At 42.8% G+C, this 15267-nt stretch overlaps 1 protein-coding gene across 7 annotated transcripts in view; it reads right to left on the bottom strand.

The window, feature by feature from the left end:
- Positions 1–220: 220 nt before the first annotated feature.
- MAPRE1 (microtubule associated protein RP/EB family member 1) overlaps positions 221–15267 on the bottom strand; it is a 46244-nt gene continuing 31197 nt past the window's right edge. For 4 of the 7 annotated variants that reach the window (XM_021719008.1, XM_008070945.1, XM_021719010.1 and 1 more), the window contains exons 6-7: positions 10903–11055; positions 7574–9298 (exon numbers count right to left, since the gene is read on the bottom strand). In XM_021719008.1, coding sequence (XP_021574683.1) covers positions 9242–9298; positions 10903–11055 — 210 coding nt within the window. In that variant the 3' untranslated portion in view covers positions 7574–9241. Of the gene's footprint in view, positions 486–7573; positions 9299–10898; positions 11056–15267 lie in introns of those variants that run through there. The other 3 variants (XM_008070946.1, XM_008070947.1, XM_021719011.1) reach the window with 3 other exon arrangements.

Here is a 15267-nt window from a genome sequence, read left to right as displayed (position 1 = left end):
GTGCTCTCGCTTTCCAACTCCCATCTCAACTCAACTACCTTGGCAGCTGCTCCCAAGGCCAACACAGCTCCTCTATGAAGTCACCATGGAACTCTGAGGGCTCTGCCTGACCAATCAGTTGGTCACATTAGAACCAGAAAAATGACAGAATTCCATATGAAAAGCACAATCAGCATCAGAATCTATCCCACCAACCATTAAGCACACAGTCGTTCTCACCCAATTTTGAGACATTCCTTTTATTAATGAAGTTGAACTTACAACAGAGAGGGAAAGAAGCTACAGTACAAACAGTCAGAACAAGTATGAATACAAAATGACTCATGAAACAAGTGCAGGCACAGAGAGCCCATCTCCCACAGAAACTGGAAGATGCCAGGGAACCCTGACAAAGCAGGGCTCCCCAGACCGAAAAGGCAACTGGCTCCCACGCTGGGACAGGGAAAGATATGGTGGCTCTCCGCCCTCTGTGTGAGCTCCAAACTCTGAAAAGAGGCAGACGACAAGAGTGTTATGTGTGAGATGGGGGACACAGATCCAGATCTCAGACCAGGCCTGGACTCAATGCAGCAACTGCACCACCTTGGTCCATGGCGCAACACAGTGGTGAAAGTTAATTGTCTTGGAAGAAATTTCAACCATGGATTGGGATTCCAGATTTTAAAAGATAACAGTTAAATCACATTTCATGAGGAACTAGATGGAACCAACATGTTAAGTGGCCACTAAACAAAACCTTCTCCCCTGGGCTTCACCACTGAGAGAACACAACATACAAAAAAGGCCTGCTCCCATTTCATCAATAATGAACACAAAACTCTGTCATATTGCACAACATAAAAAGTACAGTGGTTGAATAACAAGCCAAGAAGAGTGCAGAACCCTATAATCAGAGTTTCATTAGCCTAGGTATTAAACTACAAGGGTCTTGCTTTTTTAAAGGCTGGTAGCCCTCAATATGACTATTCCCCATTAGTTTTTGACTTGGTACATCCATTTTCAATATAATGTTATCAATTATTTATAGCAGTTCCTGCACTATTCCAGTAACACAAATTTATTAATCAAATAGTATTTTCCATGATAACCTATCTTCACTGATTAATAATTGTATCAATATTTTTATATAGCCTAAAATATGCTAAGTTCTGTCACAATAAATATATACCAGTATTTTCCCTCCCTGGGAAGAAATATGAGAAAAAAAGATTAGGAAAAAATTCAGGAAACTCCCATCTAAAAAGAGTGAAAATACGATCATCAATGATTCAGGTTAAAAAAAAAAAAAACCTAAAAAAAAAAGTGAGAGGGAGGACATTTAGAAGAAAGTTCTCCTAGATAAACCTCTGCACAAAAATAATTCTAGAGAAAGGTTAAAAGTCCTACTTGAGATTAATTTAGGCATAATTTGCTAATTCTAAGAAAATTCTAATCCCAGTAAGAGGGACGTTGCCAGAAGGAACAACTCAGGGGGTGAGGGTCACAGTGAACCAATCTGGAGAAGACACTTCCTCACAACCCCACTGGCAGCAGTACCAATACTGTCCTTTCTTAGCACTGTGAACATGAAGATGTCAAAACCAACCAGGTGGGGTGGCTCACACATGTCATCCCAGTACTTTGGGAGGCAGAGGTGAGAGGACTGCCTGAGTTCAGGGGTTCAAGACCAGCCTGGGCAACTTGGTGAGGCCTTGCCTCTACAATAAACCAAAAAATTAGCCGGGTGTGGTGACATGCGCCTGTAGTTCCAGCCACCTGGAAGGCTGAGATGGAAGAATCACTTGAGCCCAGCAGGTCGAGACTGCGGTAGCCGTGAGTGTACCACTGCACTCCGGCCTATGCAACAGAATGAGACTCCACCTCAAAAAAAAAAAAAAAATTTCATATGCAATTTGATAGACTTTTGTTTGAAAGGCTTTTTCCTTTACAAACAAGAATAAGCCGGGCTCGGTGGCTCAGCCTGTAATCCCGCGCCTTTGGGAGGCTGAGGTGAGCGGATTGCCTGAGCCCGTGGGTTCGAGACCTGCCTGGGCAGCAAGACCTCATCTCTACAATAAATCAAAAAATCAGCTGGGTGTGGTAGTGCATACCTGTAATTCCGGCTACTCGGAAGGCTGAGGCGGAAGGATCGCCGGAGCCCAGCAGGTCGAGGCTGCAGTGGCCGGGAGCGGCCACTGCACTCCAGTCTGGGAGACAGAGTGAGACTCCAACTCAAAAAACAAAACAAAACAAAAATACAAACAAGAATAAGTAAGATAGAAATCTGACTGCTGGAACTTGCAAAGACCCTGAAAATCAGTATCAGGCTCACACCTTCAGTGGACAGTAGGATCAATACAAGAAAATACAAGAAAAGTTCACAAGAAATTTAAAACAATGCTCTTCCTATCACACCACTGTCAAAGAGAGCTACAGGTTCAGATGCCAAAGTTTTCAGAAAACCATGATTCAAGAAAGATTCTCATGTGTTCAGCAGCTACTTATAAAAAAATTTTTTTTTAAGCTTAAAGATTGAGGGAGGAAATATTAAGTCAGAGAGCTAAAGACTCTTAGGTATTTCTTTTTAAAAAGTTATTTCATTCCACACTAAATCATAAATTATTACTTCTTCTCTCAGGCTTTAGGATTAATGGGGAAGGAGCGGCAACCTGGGGTAGCCTATAGCTGCCTATGAAGATTACAGTAGCCAAGTCCACTCTCCCAAAAGGAATTTAATATGTCAAAGTACTTGTAAAACAAGCAGATTCATAGGATTATGCATGTTTAACTTGCATTATCTTGCAGGAAAACATACAATACCTCCCTAAAAAAACTATATCAAGTTAGAAAAACATAAACTACCCCCATAAAAAAACTATATAAAGTTAGAAAACAAGTAGGCCAGGCCCGGTGGCTCAGCCTGCAATCCCAGCACTTTGGGAGGCCAAGACGAGTGGACTGCCTGAACCCACGGGTTCAAGACCAGCCCAGGCAACTTGGCGAGACCTCGTCTCTACAATAAAATCAAAACAAAAAAAATTAGCCAGGCGTGGTGGTACGTGCCTGTAGTTCCAGCTACTTGGAAGGCTGAGGTGGGAGGATCCCCTGAGCCCAGCAGGTCGAAGTTGCAGTGGCCGTGAGCGTGCCACTGCACTCCGCCTGGGCAACAGAGTGAGACTCCTACTTTAAAAAAAAAAGAAAACTTCGGTAAAATGCTAAAATTCAGATGACCCTGAAGTTATGCTGGATCTGAAAACCATTAGAACTACTTCAAAATATATAAACGGGCCTCATGATAAGAAGTGTAAATATGAACATGATACAGCAAGGGAGAAGCAAGAAAGAGAGAGAAACCTGAAAGTCACCCAAGCTTAGATAAGGATAAACCACGACAGGTCCTGCACAATACGCTTAGCGGATTCAGGACTGACACTAGCAGAGCTTTCCCCAGCTTGCAACCTATGGGGGAAAGCCAGAGACACATGGTGAACCACCTGTGTTACTACTCCTGTCAAAACCAAAACCAGTTTTTATTAAAATACAAAAGTTCTATTCACAACAATGTCAAAAGTGAGAATTGTTTTAAAAATCTACATGCAAGACATATGCAACTGATGCTAAGAAACTTTTCCAGTAACTTTTTCAGAATCATTAGGGCTCATCTCCTCACTGAAACAATGAAGAGTCTGCTCTGCAGACCTGGGAGGCAGGGCCTGGAGGACCCTGGTAAAAGTCAGAGAGGGGGTGTTGGCCACACCTCCTCCTCATATATTCAGTCTTCTCACTTGTATGCTTGATTATGGACTTAACTTTAGTAGTCTCTATTACAACTTGTGAATCATTTAAGACTAAATCTTAAAGATTCATTTCTGCCCCCATCAGAAATTAGTAAGAGCCATAAATGCAGTGGTAAGACTTACCCTGGGCAACCCCTTCAGGTCCCCTCCCACTGTGGGAGCTTTTCTGTCCTCTCAACAAATCCTTCTTAAAAAAAAAAAAAAGACTTTCCCTGATTGGTCAGGTGCAGTGGCTCATGTCTGTAATCCCTGCACTTTGAGAAGCTGAGGCAGGAGGACTATTTGAGCCTAGGAGTTTAAGATCAAGCCCAGGCAACATAGCAAAACCGTCTCTCCCCAAAAATCAAATAATTAGCCAGGCATGCTGTAGTTCCAGCTATGTGGGAGGCTGAGGTGGAAGGATCGCCTAAACAAAGCAGACAGAGGTTGCAGTGAGCCATGATCGCACCACTGCACTCCAGCCTGGGCAACAGAGCAAAACCTCAACTCAAAATAAAAAGGAACTGAATCCCACCTATCAAAAGCCTCCCACATCTCACTCTCCCACCAAACCTGAAAGTCAAGCTCCAGTCATCAGTAAATGGAATAAATTACTCTTCCTTCTCTGCCTCATACCTGTACCTGGCCATCCAGCCTCACCAACAATCCTCTCAGACTACAAACTCAAAGCCAGCCAGGAATATGGGACAAAACTTTTTAAAAGTAAATAAGGATGAGCACGGTGGCTCATGCCTGTAATCCCAGCACTTTGGGAGGCTGAGGCAGGAGGACTGCTTGAGCCCAGGAGTTCGAGACCAGCCTGGGAAACATAATGAGACTCTAATCACTATTTTTTTTAAAAAGTAAATAAGGCAAGATACCTTATAGAATTCCAAACTGCTGACAAATCATTTTACAATTCTAAATCTATGTCTTGATGCCACATACAAAGTACTGCACTTCAGTGGGTAACCTGATTTGCTTTCAAACGGTCACAGTTGTCCTGTGTTTCCTTACTCAGAAACACGTCCATAAAGGCTATTTTCATTTCACATTTCAGATCCTGAAGGCCTCAAATACAAAGTAAATGAGTTATTTAAATTTTGATTTGGTTGGGCGTGGTGGCTCACACCTATAATCCTAGCACTTTGGGAGGCTGAGGTGAGAAGACTGCCTGAGCCCATGGGTCCAAGACAAGCCTGGGCAACTTGGTGAGACCTCATCTCTACAATAAATCAAAAAATTCGCCGGGCATGGTAGCACGTACCTGTAGTTCCAGTTACTTGGAAGGCTGAGGCGGAAGGATCACCTGAGCCCAGCAGGTCAAGGCTGCAGTGGCCATGAGCATGCCATTGCACTCCAGCCTGAGTGACATAGACTCCTACTCAAAAAAAAATTTGATTTATATATTTTATATATATATATATTTACCCCCCCCCAAGATTTAAAGGTTCTGCCTTGAGGAGCCTAGAAATCTGACTCTTAAGGCTAGGCCTCCTCACCTAAATGACTAACTTAACGAACCTCCTTAACTACAACCTCACCAGAAAGCTTCTGTACTCCAAGGACTAAGGTAACACTATGTTTCAACTCAGATTAAGCCAAAAGGGAAACAGAAGGTAGACCTTCACAAGATATAGCTGCACTACAATTTGGCTGAAGTTGTCTAGGTTAATGGTTCAAACTACAGTCAAAATTCCTTTTTAGGCTTTTAGAGAAGAACTCTGCACATCAGTTATATCAGTTATATCCTCACGTGTGAAAACTATTTTTAAAAAGCAGCAAGTGTCATGATGGTACAGAAACAAACAAATTCATCTGGCTTTGAAATTTTATCAAGTGAATGCGTGAATTCAGAAGCATGACATATTGCAAACAGCAACAGTGCCAAACCAGAAAAATGACTGGTGGCTCATGACACTGATCACAGACTAAGGTTCAGTTGGTTCAAAGCAAGTCATTCCCACTCTCTGTTGACAATGGTCAGATCTGGGTCACCCACATGGTGTTAAGCCGATTAGGCTTATCAGCCTTAAAGCCTACTTCTGTCTGTGGACTATGCAGTGAACTATGGTAAACATCACAGAAGGAGCTCCTCATACTAAATCTTATAAAGCAATCCTAAAAAGAAAAACTCTAGAGAATCACATCGGTTACAGCAGAAGAAAACTGCTTCGATTTCAAAACCCTGTTACATTCTAGAGAGTAATCCTGAAGAAATATCATTTTTTAAATCAGTGAATCTGAGTCACTGAGTCATTTCAAAAGAAACACTGAAATATGTGTTTAGACCTCAATTTCACTTGGGGAACAAAATGATTATCACAGTTTGAAGACAGAAAGGAGCAACTTGTCAATACCACCAAGCTGAAAAAGAAACATTAAAATAATTTGTTACTTTTACAAAATATTCAAAGCCTATCTAACTTAAGGAATGTCCTCCTGAACTCTCAAGATACAAAAACTCTGTCCTGAGCTTTTTCTAATCAATAAGCAGAATTTCAGGCTGAATCTGAAGAACCCATGCCATAAATAATGCCTTGTCTGTACAGAGTTTTCTAACTTTGTGATTGCTTTTTTATCATCTGTCAGCTCATTCTAATCCAGTGAGCAGTCAGTAAGGGAGGTACTTCAGCCAACATCATTATCTGAACAGGTCAATTAGCTCAAAACACAAAGCTAGAAGAGACCCGCAAAAGGACTCAAATCCGTGTTCCCCTTGCCAGAATTAAGACTTCAAATTGGAGGAATATAGGTAAACCTTGGGTACAGGCTACCTGAGGTACATATTAAAAGGCAGATTTTCAACCTTCCGACTCAGAATTTCTGTAATGAACTTTATAAATACATTATGTCAGATAAGGTCCCCAAGTAATTCTGAAGCTCATCAGTTTGAGGATCATCAGCATGAGGAATGAATCCTAAAACCAAATCTGGCCAGAAAACCCTTTTGTTTACCTATCCTCCATGCAACACAGACGTGCCAAGCAAACCAAACAGCAAAGACTTGATGTGCCTCAAACTAAAAAGCAAGGTCAACAGACTTGGTCAAAGATACGGCATCCGCTTCACTCCTTACCAAGGTCCTTCTCAGTTGACAGCACCCAATAGCATCTTCACAAACTCCATGCACTCCTGGAGGTATCTTCTTGTGAGTTACCAGTATATATGGTGTCAGATTCCTTCTGAAGGTGTCTCAGAGTGCAAAGGGAGGCATCATAGCATTAACTTCTGGAGGGAGTAATGTGGGTGCAACCCTAGTCAAAGGCATCAAGCTGGGCTTACGAAGCAGCATCCATAAATGTACAAAAAACTAACTTCTGCCCATGTCACTTTATTTCACACTGAATATGGCAGCAAGTCTCCTTCTGAACTCATTTCTAAAGGCATAGAATTTTACAAAGAAGGAAAAAAAAAGGGAACTATTTTAGATTATGTTACAGACTGAGATTGTGTTAACTACTTTTGAAACATACTTTCAGAGGAAAAAAAAATCTCCCCATGGTCATCTGCTAAACACTGTCGTACTATATTTCTCCGGAGGAAATGCCTCAAAAAGGCTTCACAGCAGCTACGCCAAGCTTTGGACTTCTGAGAGGAAAAACCTCTTGCAGCAATATGAGAATTTAAAACAGCAGGAGGCTGTGAAATGTAATGTGAACAAAGAAAAAGGGAAGTAGGCTTAAAAATAAGCACATCTGAAAAAATAGGGAAGGATTTGAAAAGATCAGTCCTAATCTAAGAAAAGAAGTACTGGCACCTCATCAATTGAACCTAAAAGCATATGCCCGGGGCAAGACAAATTCAGAAGACATGACACTCTTGAAATACAGAATTTTATTTAGAAACTGTTTAAAGTAGAAAAAAACCCTGACAAGAAAGACCAGGCGGAAAATGAGTTCCCAATAAAATGGAATTTTAGGGCAACAAAAGTCCAAAAGGCCACAAAAGAGAAATAGCACCACTGTCATTTGAACAATGGCTAGTTACTTGCATTTTTTGGCATTGTTAATCACTGAATCTGGGTTTTCCTCTGAATTCCACACTGAGCATGCACTACACAACAATTTTATCATAAAATACTTGCTTTCTACACACATTTTTAGGACAAGCTACCACCAAAAACAAATCAATACAAATACATCAGGGCTGAACAATCTCAGTGGTTGGTGAGATACACTTGGCAGAATCCCACCCACCAAAGGAAATGAACAGGCTATAGGCAAAGTAAATGAGGGGTAGTCAAGGAGTGAAAGATCTTAAATATTAATAATTAATTCAGACACGGTACTGTATTTTCTGCAAAAGAAACTTAACATTTAGTAACACACTAATGAATTTCATCTCCAAAGAGATTAGTGCACTGGCAAAGTATTCAAATAACATGGAGAGCTGTGGACAGCAGATTCCCGAGAACACCCCAGCCCTGCAGATGCCAAGGTCAGGAAAGTCTTCACTGATCACTCCCTCTGCCAGAGGGCCCAAGGATTTGCAGCATGATGGCCTGCCTCTGCACTTCCCACTCTAAGCAGTAAACTTGCAAGAGCCAAAGAGGAATCCCCTGTGGGCAAGGGGAGCAGAGAAACGTGTTAAATGTAACTCTAAAACACGGTAAAATGGGACACAGCCCCATTCTAACCCCAGACACACGGGCAAGTCCCCAAAGTCGTTAGTTTAAAAAAAGAAAAACGGGCACACCTCGTTTTCCAAAGAGTATAAAACATGGAAATTTGGGAGATACTGGAAAAGCTGTCAGATAAACACTAAATGAAAATCAAGCTCTTCAACCCAAACCTCTCAGGGCTGAAACACACCCTCTATTCATCCAGCCAACAATGCCTCTTGCTTTTTAGCAGGGATGCAATTGGTCAAGGACACCAATGGATCTACAGAGCAATTTTTAAACATTCCTCTCGGACCAAAGCCCAGGCCTATGAGGATTCAAGCAGCCCCTAAGGCCTGTGACAGCAGACTCCAAAGGTCCCAAGGTCTGGTCCTTTCTTCCCAGACACAATGCCAAACACGTCAAATCTCCCATCATGTTATATTTTATATTTTGAAATATGGAAGCGTATTCTAAATACTCTTAAGGCATTTATTTATCACAACATTCTCTAATTTCACATTAGCTTAAAATTCAATTCAGTCTTTACACTTCTCTCCTGAGGTTACCACCTCAGCATATTCATAACACCTTCTCCAGTGACCAGTGTGACCAGCATTCACAACGGTGAGCCCCACGGTGAGCCTCTCTGTTTCTCAGGTGAACCAACTAGATGTTAATACTGCTCTGCTACAAGGTAAAAGCTCCTAATTCAAACTTATCAGAAAAGTAGTGAAACTTCTGCAAAGTGCACTTTAAGAAGAGGTACTTTTTGCTTATGAAAAGAAACCAGTGAGTCCTCTAAGAATAAAAGGGAGTATTTTACAGTTAAGCACATGATTTGGAGTGAAGAATTCAGATGTTGCTCTTCTGATCCGGGCTGTTAATACTCTTCCTGCTCTTCTTGTGGGCCCCCTTCATCAGGTATCACAAAGCCTTCCTGAAATGGGAAAATGAAAGGGGAAAGCTATTACAACACCGAATAGAAGATCAATTTCTACTGCGGGGTCACTGTTCTCATACTGAAAGCCTCTCAAAGTCATTGGTTCTTCCTGATTCTCCTGCACACTTGGTATCTGACAACACAGGCCAAGTGACTATTTTATTTCTTGGGCAGTGGAATAGCATCTCACACAAGACAAAAACTAGGCACAAATTTACGCTCAAACTTTTGGGAATGATGGATCTGTACACTCTTGCTTATGGTAATAATTTCACAAGTGTCATCAAGTGTACATTTTAATTCAATAAAATTGTTTTTGAAAAAGAAAGAAAATTTACCCTCAAAAACCCTTGCGAAACCCTGTAAAGTACGGTACTCTCACCAAATCCACTCAATAAACTGTCTATACAGCCGGCTTTTTCTTCATGCTTTCCTTTGGCTGTACTAAGGTACCATGCTTTACTCAAAACACTCACAACAGCCAGGACTATCCTAGCATCAGGGAAAACAGATGAGGAGAGAGCAGTGCTGTGGCTCCCACACTCACCCCAGGGCACTCTGGCATGTGCTTAGAGCAGGAAATGACTATACCGCTCCATGGTGAAAATCAGGCTTCTCCTTCAACCACCATCTTGCTTTAATTAAATCTAAGGCGGAACTTAAACTTAAGATGTGACTCCACTAAATACTCAAGCAAGAAAAAGGACCCCTATATCTTCATTATCTTGGTTTTCATTATCTAGCAGAGTGAGCCCTAAATAACAATGTATTTAACAAATTATGAACCTTACAGTCTTCTGTCTTAATCCCTCATATTCTCAAGAGCTGTCTAGAGGACAATGATAATAACAGCATAATTATTACCTTACACTTGTATAGTACTACACGTACTACAAATAGTTGGTAGTTTGATCCTACAGACTTTGCTAAGCATGCAGAAGAACTATAAATACAACCATTAAACAGTGGACAGAATAAGATTCCAAATCCCAAATCTAGAAGGAAAAAAAAAAAAACCAGTCTTCTCTGATCAGCTAACATGTCACAATTAGTATCAGCAGATCTGGCTGTGTACTAAACATGGATACAAAGAAATGTGATCACAAAGCACTCTGAGAGAATGGGAACCCAGGCAAGCTCCTGGAGAGAGAAAAAAAGTCACATTCTGACAGCTATGGGCAGCAGACATGAAAAAAGGACACGTGTCTGGCTCTCCAGGGCTTGCCTGGGGCCCTGATATAGTGGAAACCACTGTGAGTGGTCCAAGCTGCAGGGGGCAGGCTGGGGAGGGTGCTTGCTTCTGGCTAAGAGCATTTTGTGGCGTGCATCTCCTATCAATGGCCACAAACTGCAGACTAGGCAAACCAGTTGCCTCTTTGTCCTGTTCCTTTCTTGAAGGTTCACAGACCTTGAGGCAGAGGCTGAAGCTAATCAACGGTACTCTCTGGTTGAATCTGAGGGGTCAAAGATGAAGTCTTTTCATGAATACTATACTGGAACACAACAAGCATCAGTAAAGGGTTTGCCAAAACTAACTGGATAAAACTTATTTTCTCTTAGGTGGCAAAATAAAAAGAAAATATCTTCACGTCAACACATACGTCTGTGGCATAGAGAATGTCTACAATCCTCTGCAATAAAGGGTCGTTTTCCCCCTCATTCTCCTGGCAAATCAATTCAATGTTCCTTAGCTTTCCAAAGTAGAAATCTCTCTCTTTCTCCAAGTCTTCGACAGTAAGTTTCAATACGCTGACCTGTACAAGATATAAAAAGGGTGAGATATCTAGCATTAGTGCATCAATAAAATATCAGAAAGACTTCTAACCCAAAGATGATGTGATCTTCATCAAAATCCAACATGGACAAAAGCTTCAGTTTAAAGTCAATTTTCTTCAGTCCCAGATAAACAGTATGGACTTGTTTACAGTAATCCAGCTCCCTTGAGCGGGCAGACTACACCTTACAGGGAAGAATTTCTCAGGGACCGCAAGGATCAAGGACAAAATACTAGAAAGCCAGAGACAAATACAGAAGCAGAATCCACACCCTGCCCAGCAAGGTTGCTGACATTCTAAATGGAGTCCTGACCAGGGACTGGCCAATTGAGTCCAAGTCTAGTGACCTGCGGAGGGAGTCTGAACCTTCATGAGCCCTACTGTGGGATTGTGATTCCCATAAGGAGGTGATAAAGAAATCTCAGCACTCAGGCCAAGACTCTACCTAGCCAAGAGCAATAGAATCGTAACAACACTCACAGTTCTTTGTGCCCATTAACTGTGGTCCATCTTCATCCTAGTGTACTGTCGGCTCATCTGTGGCACTGAATGCAAATTGTGTGGCGTAATGTGCAGTATGAAACCCTCATAAGAGCCTGTGTTTATAGGTGAGGGTCACAGCACAGCATGGAAAGGCATGCCAGGAAATCAAATGTGACGCCACCAAGAACAGTCTGGGCAGCAGGGTATCCTGAGACAGAAGGGACCATAGAAGTCATCTAATCCAACCTCCTGAACTTATAGCTGCAAACAGAAGCTGGCATGGTATGCACACCATGGTCCCAGTTACTCAGGAGGCTGAGGTAAGATTGTCTTAGCCCAGAGGTTCAAGGCCAGCTTGGCAACATAGCAAGACCCTGTCTTTTAAAAATAAATACAATTTAATAACAGAAACAAACAGTTTATCTAGCTTCCCCACTGTCTGATGAAGAAGCCAAACACAATGGAGGGGATTAAGTCTTGTTCTAGGGTAGAAGAAAGTTCCCCCTTTCCAACTTGCAATCAAGCACCCAGAGAGCAGGTGACGGGGACCACCAGGAAAATTCTGTCAAAGTTCTAACTTCAAAGTTCATCATCCAAGTTCTGACCAGACAAAACTAGAATCACAGTTGTAGAAAGCCTTTCATTATACCTGCCTTTATCAACCACAGAAACTAAAAATAATTTAAAGTTTCAGTAAAGTATTACTACTGCTTAGAAGCCAGCAAAACTAAATCACTCAAGTCCCCATCCTCCCAGTATGCTGCCTCTCCTAAAACTAACAGCCCCAAAGTGGGGTACAAGCAGGGTGCTGAGAGCAAGAGCTGCCCAACCCCAGCAGCAAGAAGCTGCCTCAGAGCTTTAGTTCATACAAGGGGCAGGAAAGGGATCTTCTAACCACACGACTGGTAGCATGAAAAGGAAAAAAAGTCAAAACAGCTTAAAAAGGAATGCTGGCCTGAAGACCACCTGTACACCCATGTTCCACTAGTGCCATCTTCACTAACCCATTAAAACCTTCCCTGTAGGCAGGTGCGGTGGCTCAAGTCTCTAATCCCAGCACTCTGAGAGGTGGAGGGTGGAAGTCCAGAGATTCGAGACCCAGGCAACTTAGTGAGACCTCGTCTCTACAATAAATCAAAAAATTAGCTAGGCATGGTAGCGTACACCTGTAATTCCAGCTACTTGGAAGGCTGAAGCCAAAGGATCGCCTGAGCCTAGCAAGTCGAGGCTGCGGTGGCCGTCAGCGTGCCACTGCACTCCAGTCTGGGCAACAGAGTGAGACTCCAACTCGAAAAAAAAAAAAACTTTCCCTGTAAGAAGTATCTGTCCACAGTATCACTCAATAACTACGTATATACTGAAAGTACTCAATAAATATGTACTAAGTCACTGGTGTCACCTGGCATTCCTCTAAATGCTTATTAATGAGGCTATGAAAACTTTATAGATAATGTAAATCAGCCAAGACAATCAGTAACAGGATATGGTAAGGACTTTGGCAACCTGGAGAGAGACTAAAATTCTTCATATTAAAAACAAAAAAAAACCAAAAACCAAAACTCTAAAGCCCTGTGCAGAGGCCAGACACGGTGGCTCACACCTACAATCCCAGCACTTTGGGAGGCCAAGGTGACAGAACTGCCTGAACCCACGGGTTCGAGATCAGCCTTGGTAACTTGGTGAGACCTCATCTCTATAATAAGTCAAGAAAAATTAGCCAAGCATGATGGCACCTGCCTGTAGTTCCAGCTACTCGGAAGGCTGAGGCAGAAAGATCAACTGAGTTCAACAGGTCATGGCTGCGGTGGCATGAGCATGCCACTGCACTCCAGCCTGGGCAACAGAGTGAAACTCCAACTCAAAAATAAAAATAAAAAGCCCTGTGTAGGTCAAACACAGAACCCGTAAGGCAGGGCTGTACCAGTTGGGCATGAGCACTGGGCCCCAGCCTTCCAGGATCAACCAAGCACCTGGCTAGTCAACTTCCAGGCTCTGCAACCTTAGACTTTCAACGTTCCACATCCACACAACCACACAAGAGTTCTAAACCTTCTCTTCAGGACCACAATCCACCGGGTGCCATGGCTCACATCTATAATCCCAGCACTTTGGGAGGCAGAGGCAAAAGAACTGCCTGAGCCCACAGGCTCAAAACCAACCTGGGCAACATGGCGAGACCTCATCTCTAGAATAAATTTAAAAGTTAGCCGGGCATGGTGGTGCACGCCTGTAGTTCCAGCTATCAGAAGGATCACCTGAACACAGCAGGTCGAAGCTATGGTGGCCGTGAGCATGCCATTGCACTTCAGCCTGGGCAAAAGAGTGAGACTCTGACTCAGAAAAAGACCACAACCCCTTCCAACCTCATTGCTACTGTACTAGCCATTCAAACCAGCTAATTCTGGGCACCCTCTCAGGGAAGGAAGTTCCGAGACTCCGACACTTTATCTAGCAAGACTTGTAGTTCTTGCTCCTATATCCCTCATCTGGGACTTATCACAGGCTGACACCAAGTCAATTTTCTCCGACTACATCAGAAACCCCTTTTAGGACTAAGCCAGATATTCTGTGTCTTGGTATTCTCTCCAATGCTTAGCAGCAATTTGCCCAGAGTAACTGGTGACTAATGACCATTTCCAATGGTGGGTGCAAGAAACAACTGCCTCCACTCCTCACTCAGCAAGCAGCCCAGGCAACCTGATCCACTGGGCTCTGGAGCCAAGAATATCTGGGTTCAAATTCTGCTCGAGTGACTGACCTTCTCTGAACCACACTGAACCGTATATGTTAAACCCCATAGGGTTGTCACAAATGTGGACTTTTTTGGAGTCAGGATCTCACTTTGTTGCCCAGCCTGGAGTGCAGTGGCATGAGCACAGCCCACTACAGTCTTCCACTCCTGGGCTCAAGCAACCCTCCCGCCTTAGTCTCCTGAGTAACACACCACTACACTTGGATAATTTTTTTTGTTTTTGGTAAAGATGGTGTCTTACTATGTCATCCAGGCTGATCTTGAACTCCTGGCCTCAAGCAATCCTCCAGCCTTAGCTTCCCAAAGTGCTGGGATTACAGACGTGAGCCACCACACCTGGCCCAAAAGTGAAATCACGGTGCTTAGACGCCTCAATATTAGCTATTTTTGTTATGACCATTCATGCATATTATATCATACAAGCTAAAAATAAGTCTGGTTCCTGGGCACTTCTAAAGAAAACGTTAGAACCTATTCTACTCTATCAAGATCACGGACAGGAACCATAATAATCACAAATGTCTTTTATCCACGAGCAATGATCCCAGCGGAGTTGGTACCAAACACCATTCATAGCACCTGACTTAACATCAGCTCATGTAATGTGTTCGATTACCATGAGCAGGTATTAGCTCCACTTCATACTTGAGGCAGTAAGTTCAGGTAGAAGTGCAGAACCACTCCTTTTGTTTGTTTTGTAGAGAAGAGGTCTTGCTGTGTTACCCAGGCTGGTCTTGAACTGTTGCCCTCAACTGGTCCTCCCACCTCAGCCTTCCAAAGTGCTGGGATTATATACAGGAACTACTACGCTCAGCCATAAATCCAGAGCTGCCTTGCTTGTGCCCCGGTCTATGTAACCCAAAGACTGTGTTCCATCACACAGGTCACAAGCTGAGCTGACTGCAGCAGTGACACAGAATCTGGCACACCTTACCTTGGAGAGCATAAGATCAACT

This window comes from Carlito syrichta, unplaced genomic scaffold (genome assembly GCF_000164805.1).
Source record: "Carlito syrichta isolate Samal-C Ts95f unplaced genomic scaffold, Tarsius_syrichta-2.0.1 Scaffold314071, whole genome shotgun sequence".
Classification (NCBI taxonomy): domain Eukaryota; kingdom Metazoa; phylum Chordata; class Mammalia; order Primates; family Tarsiidae; genus Carlito; species Carlito syrichta.
Note: the sequence above shows the minus strand (reverse complement) of the source record. Positions and strands in the feature narration are given on the sequence as shown.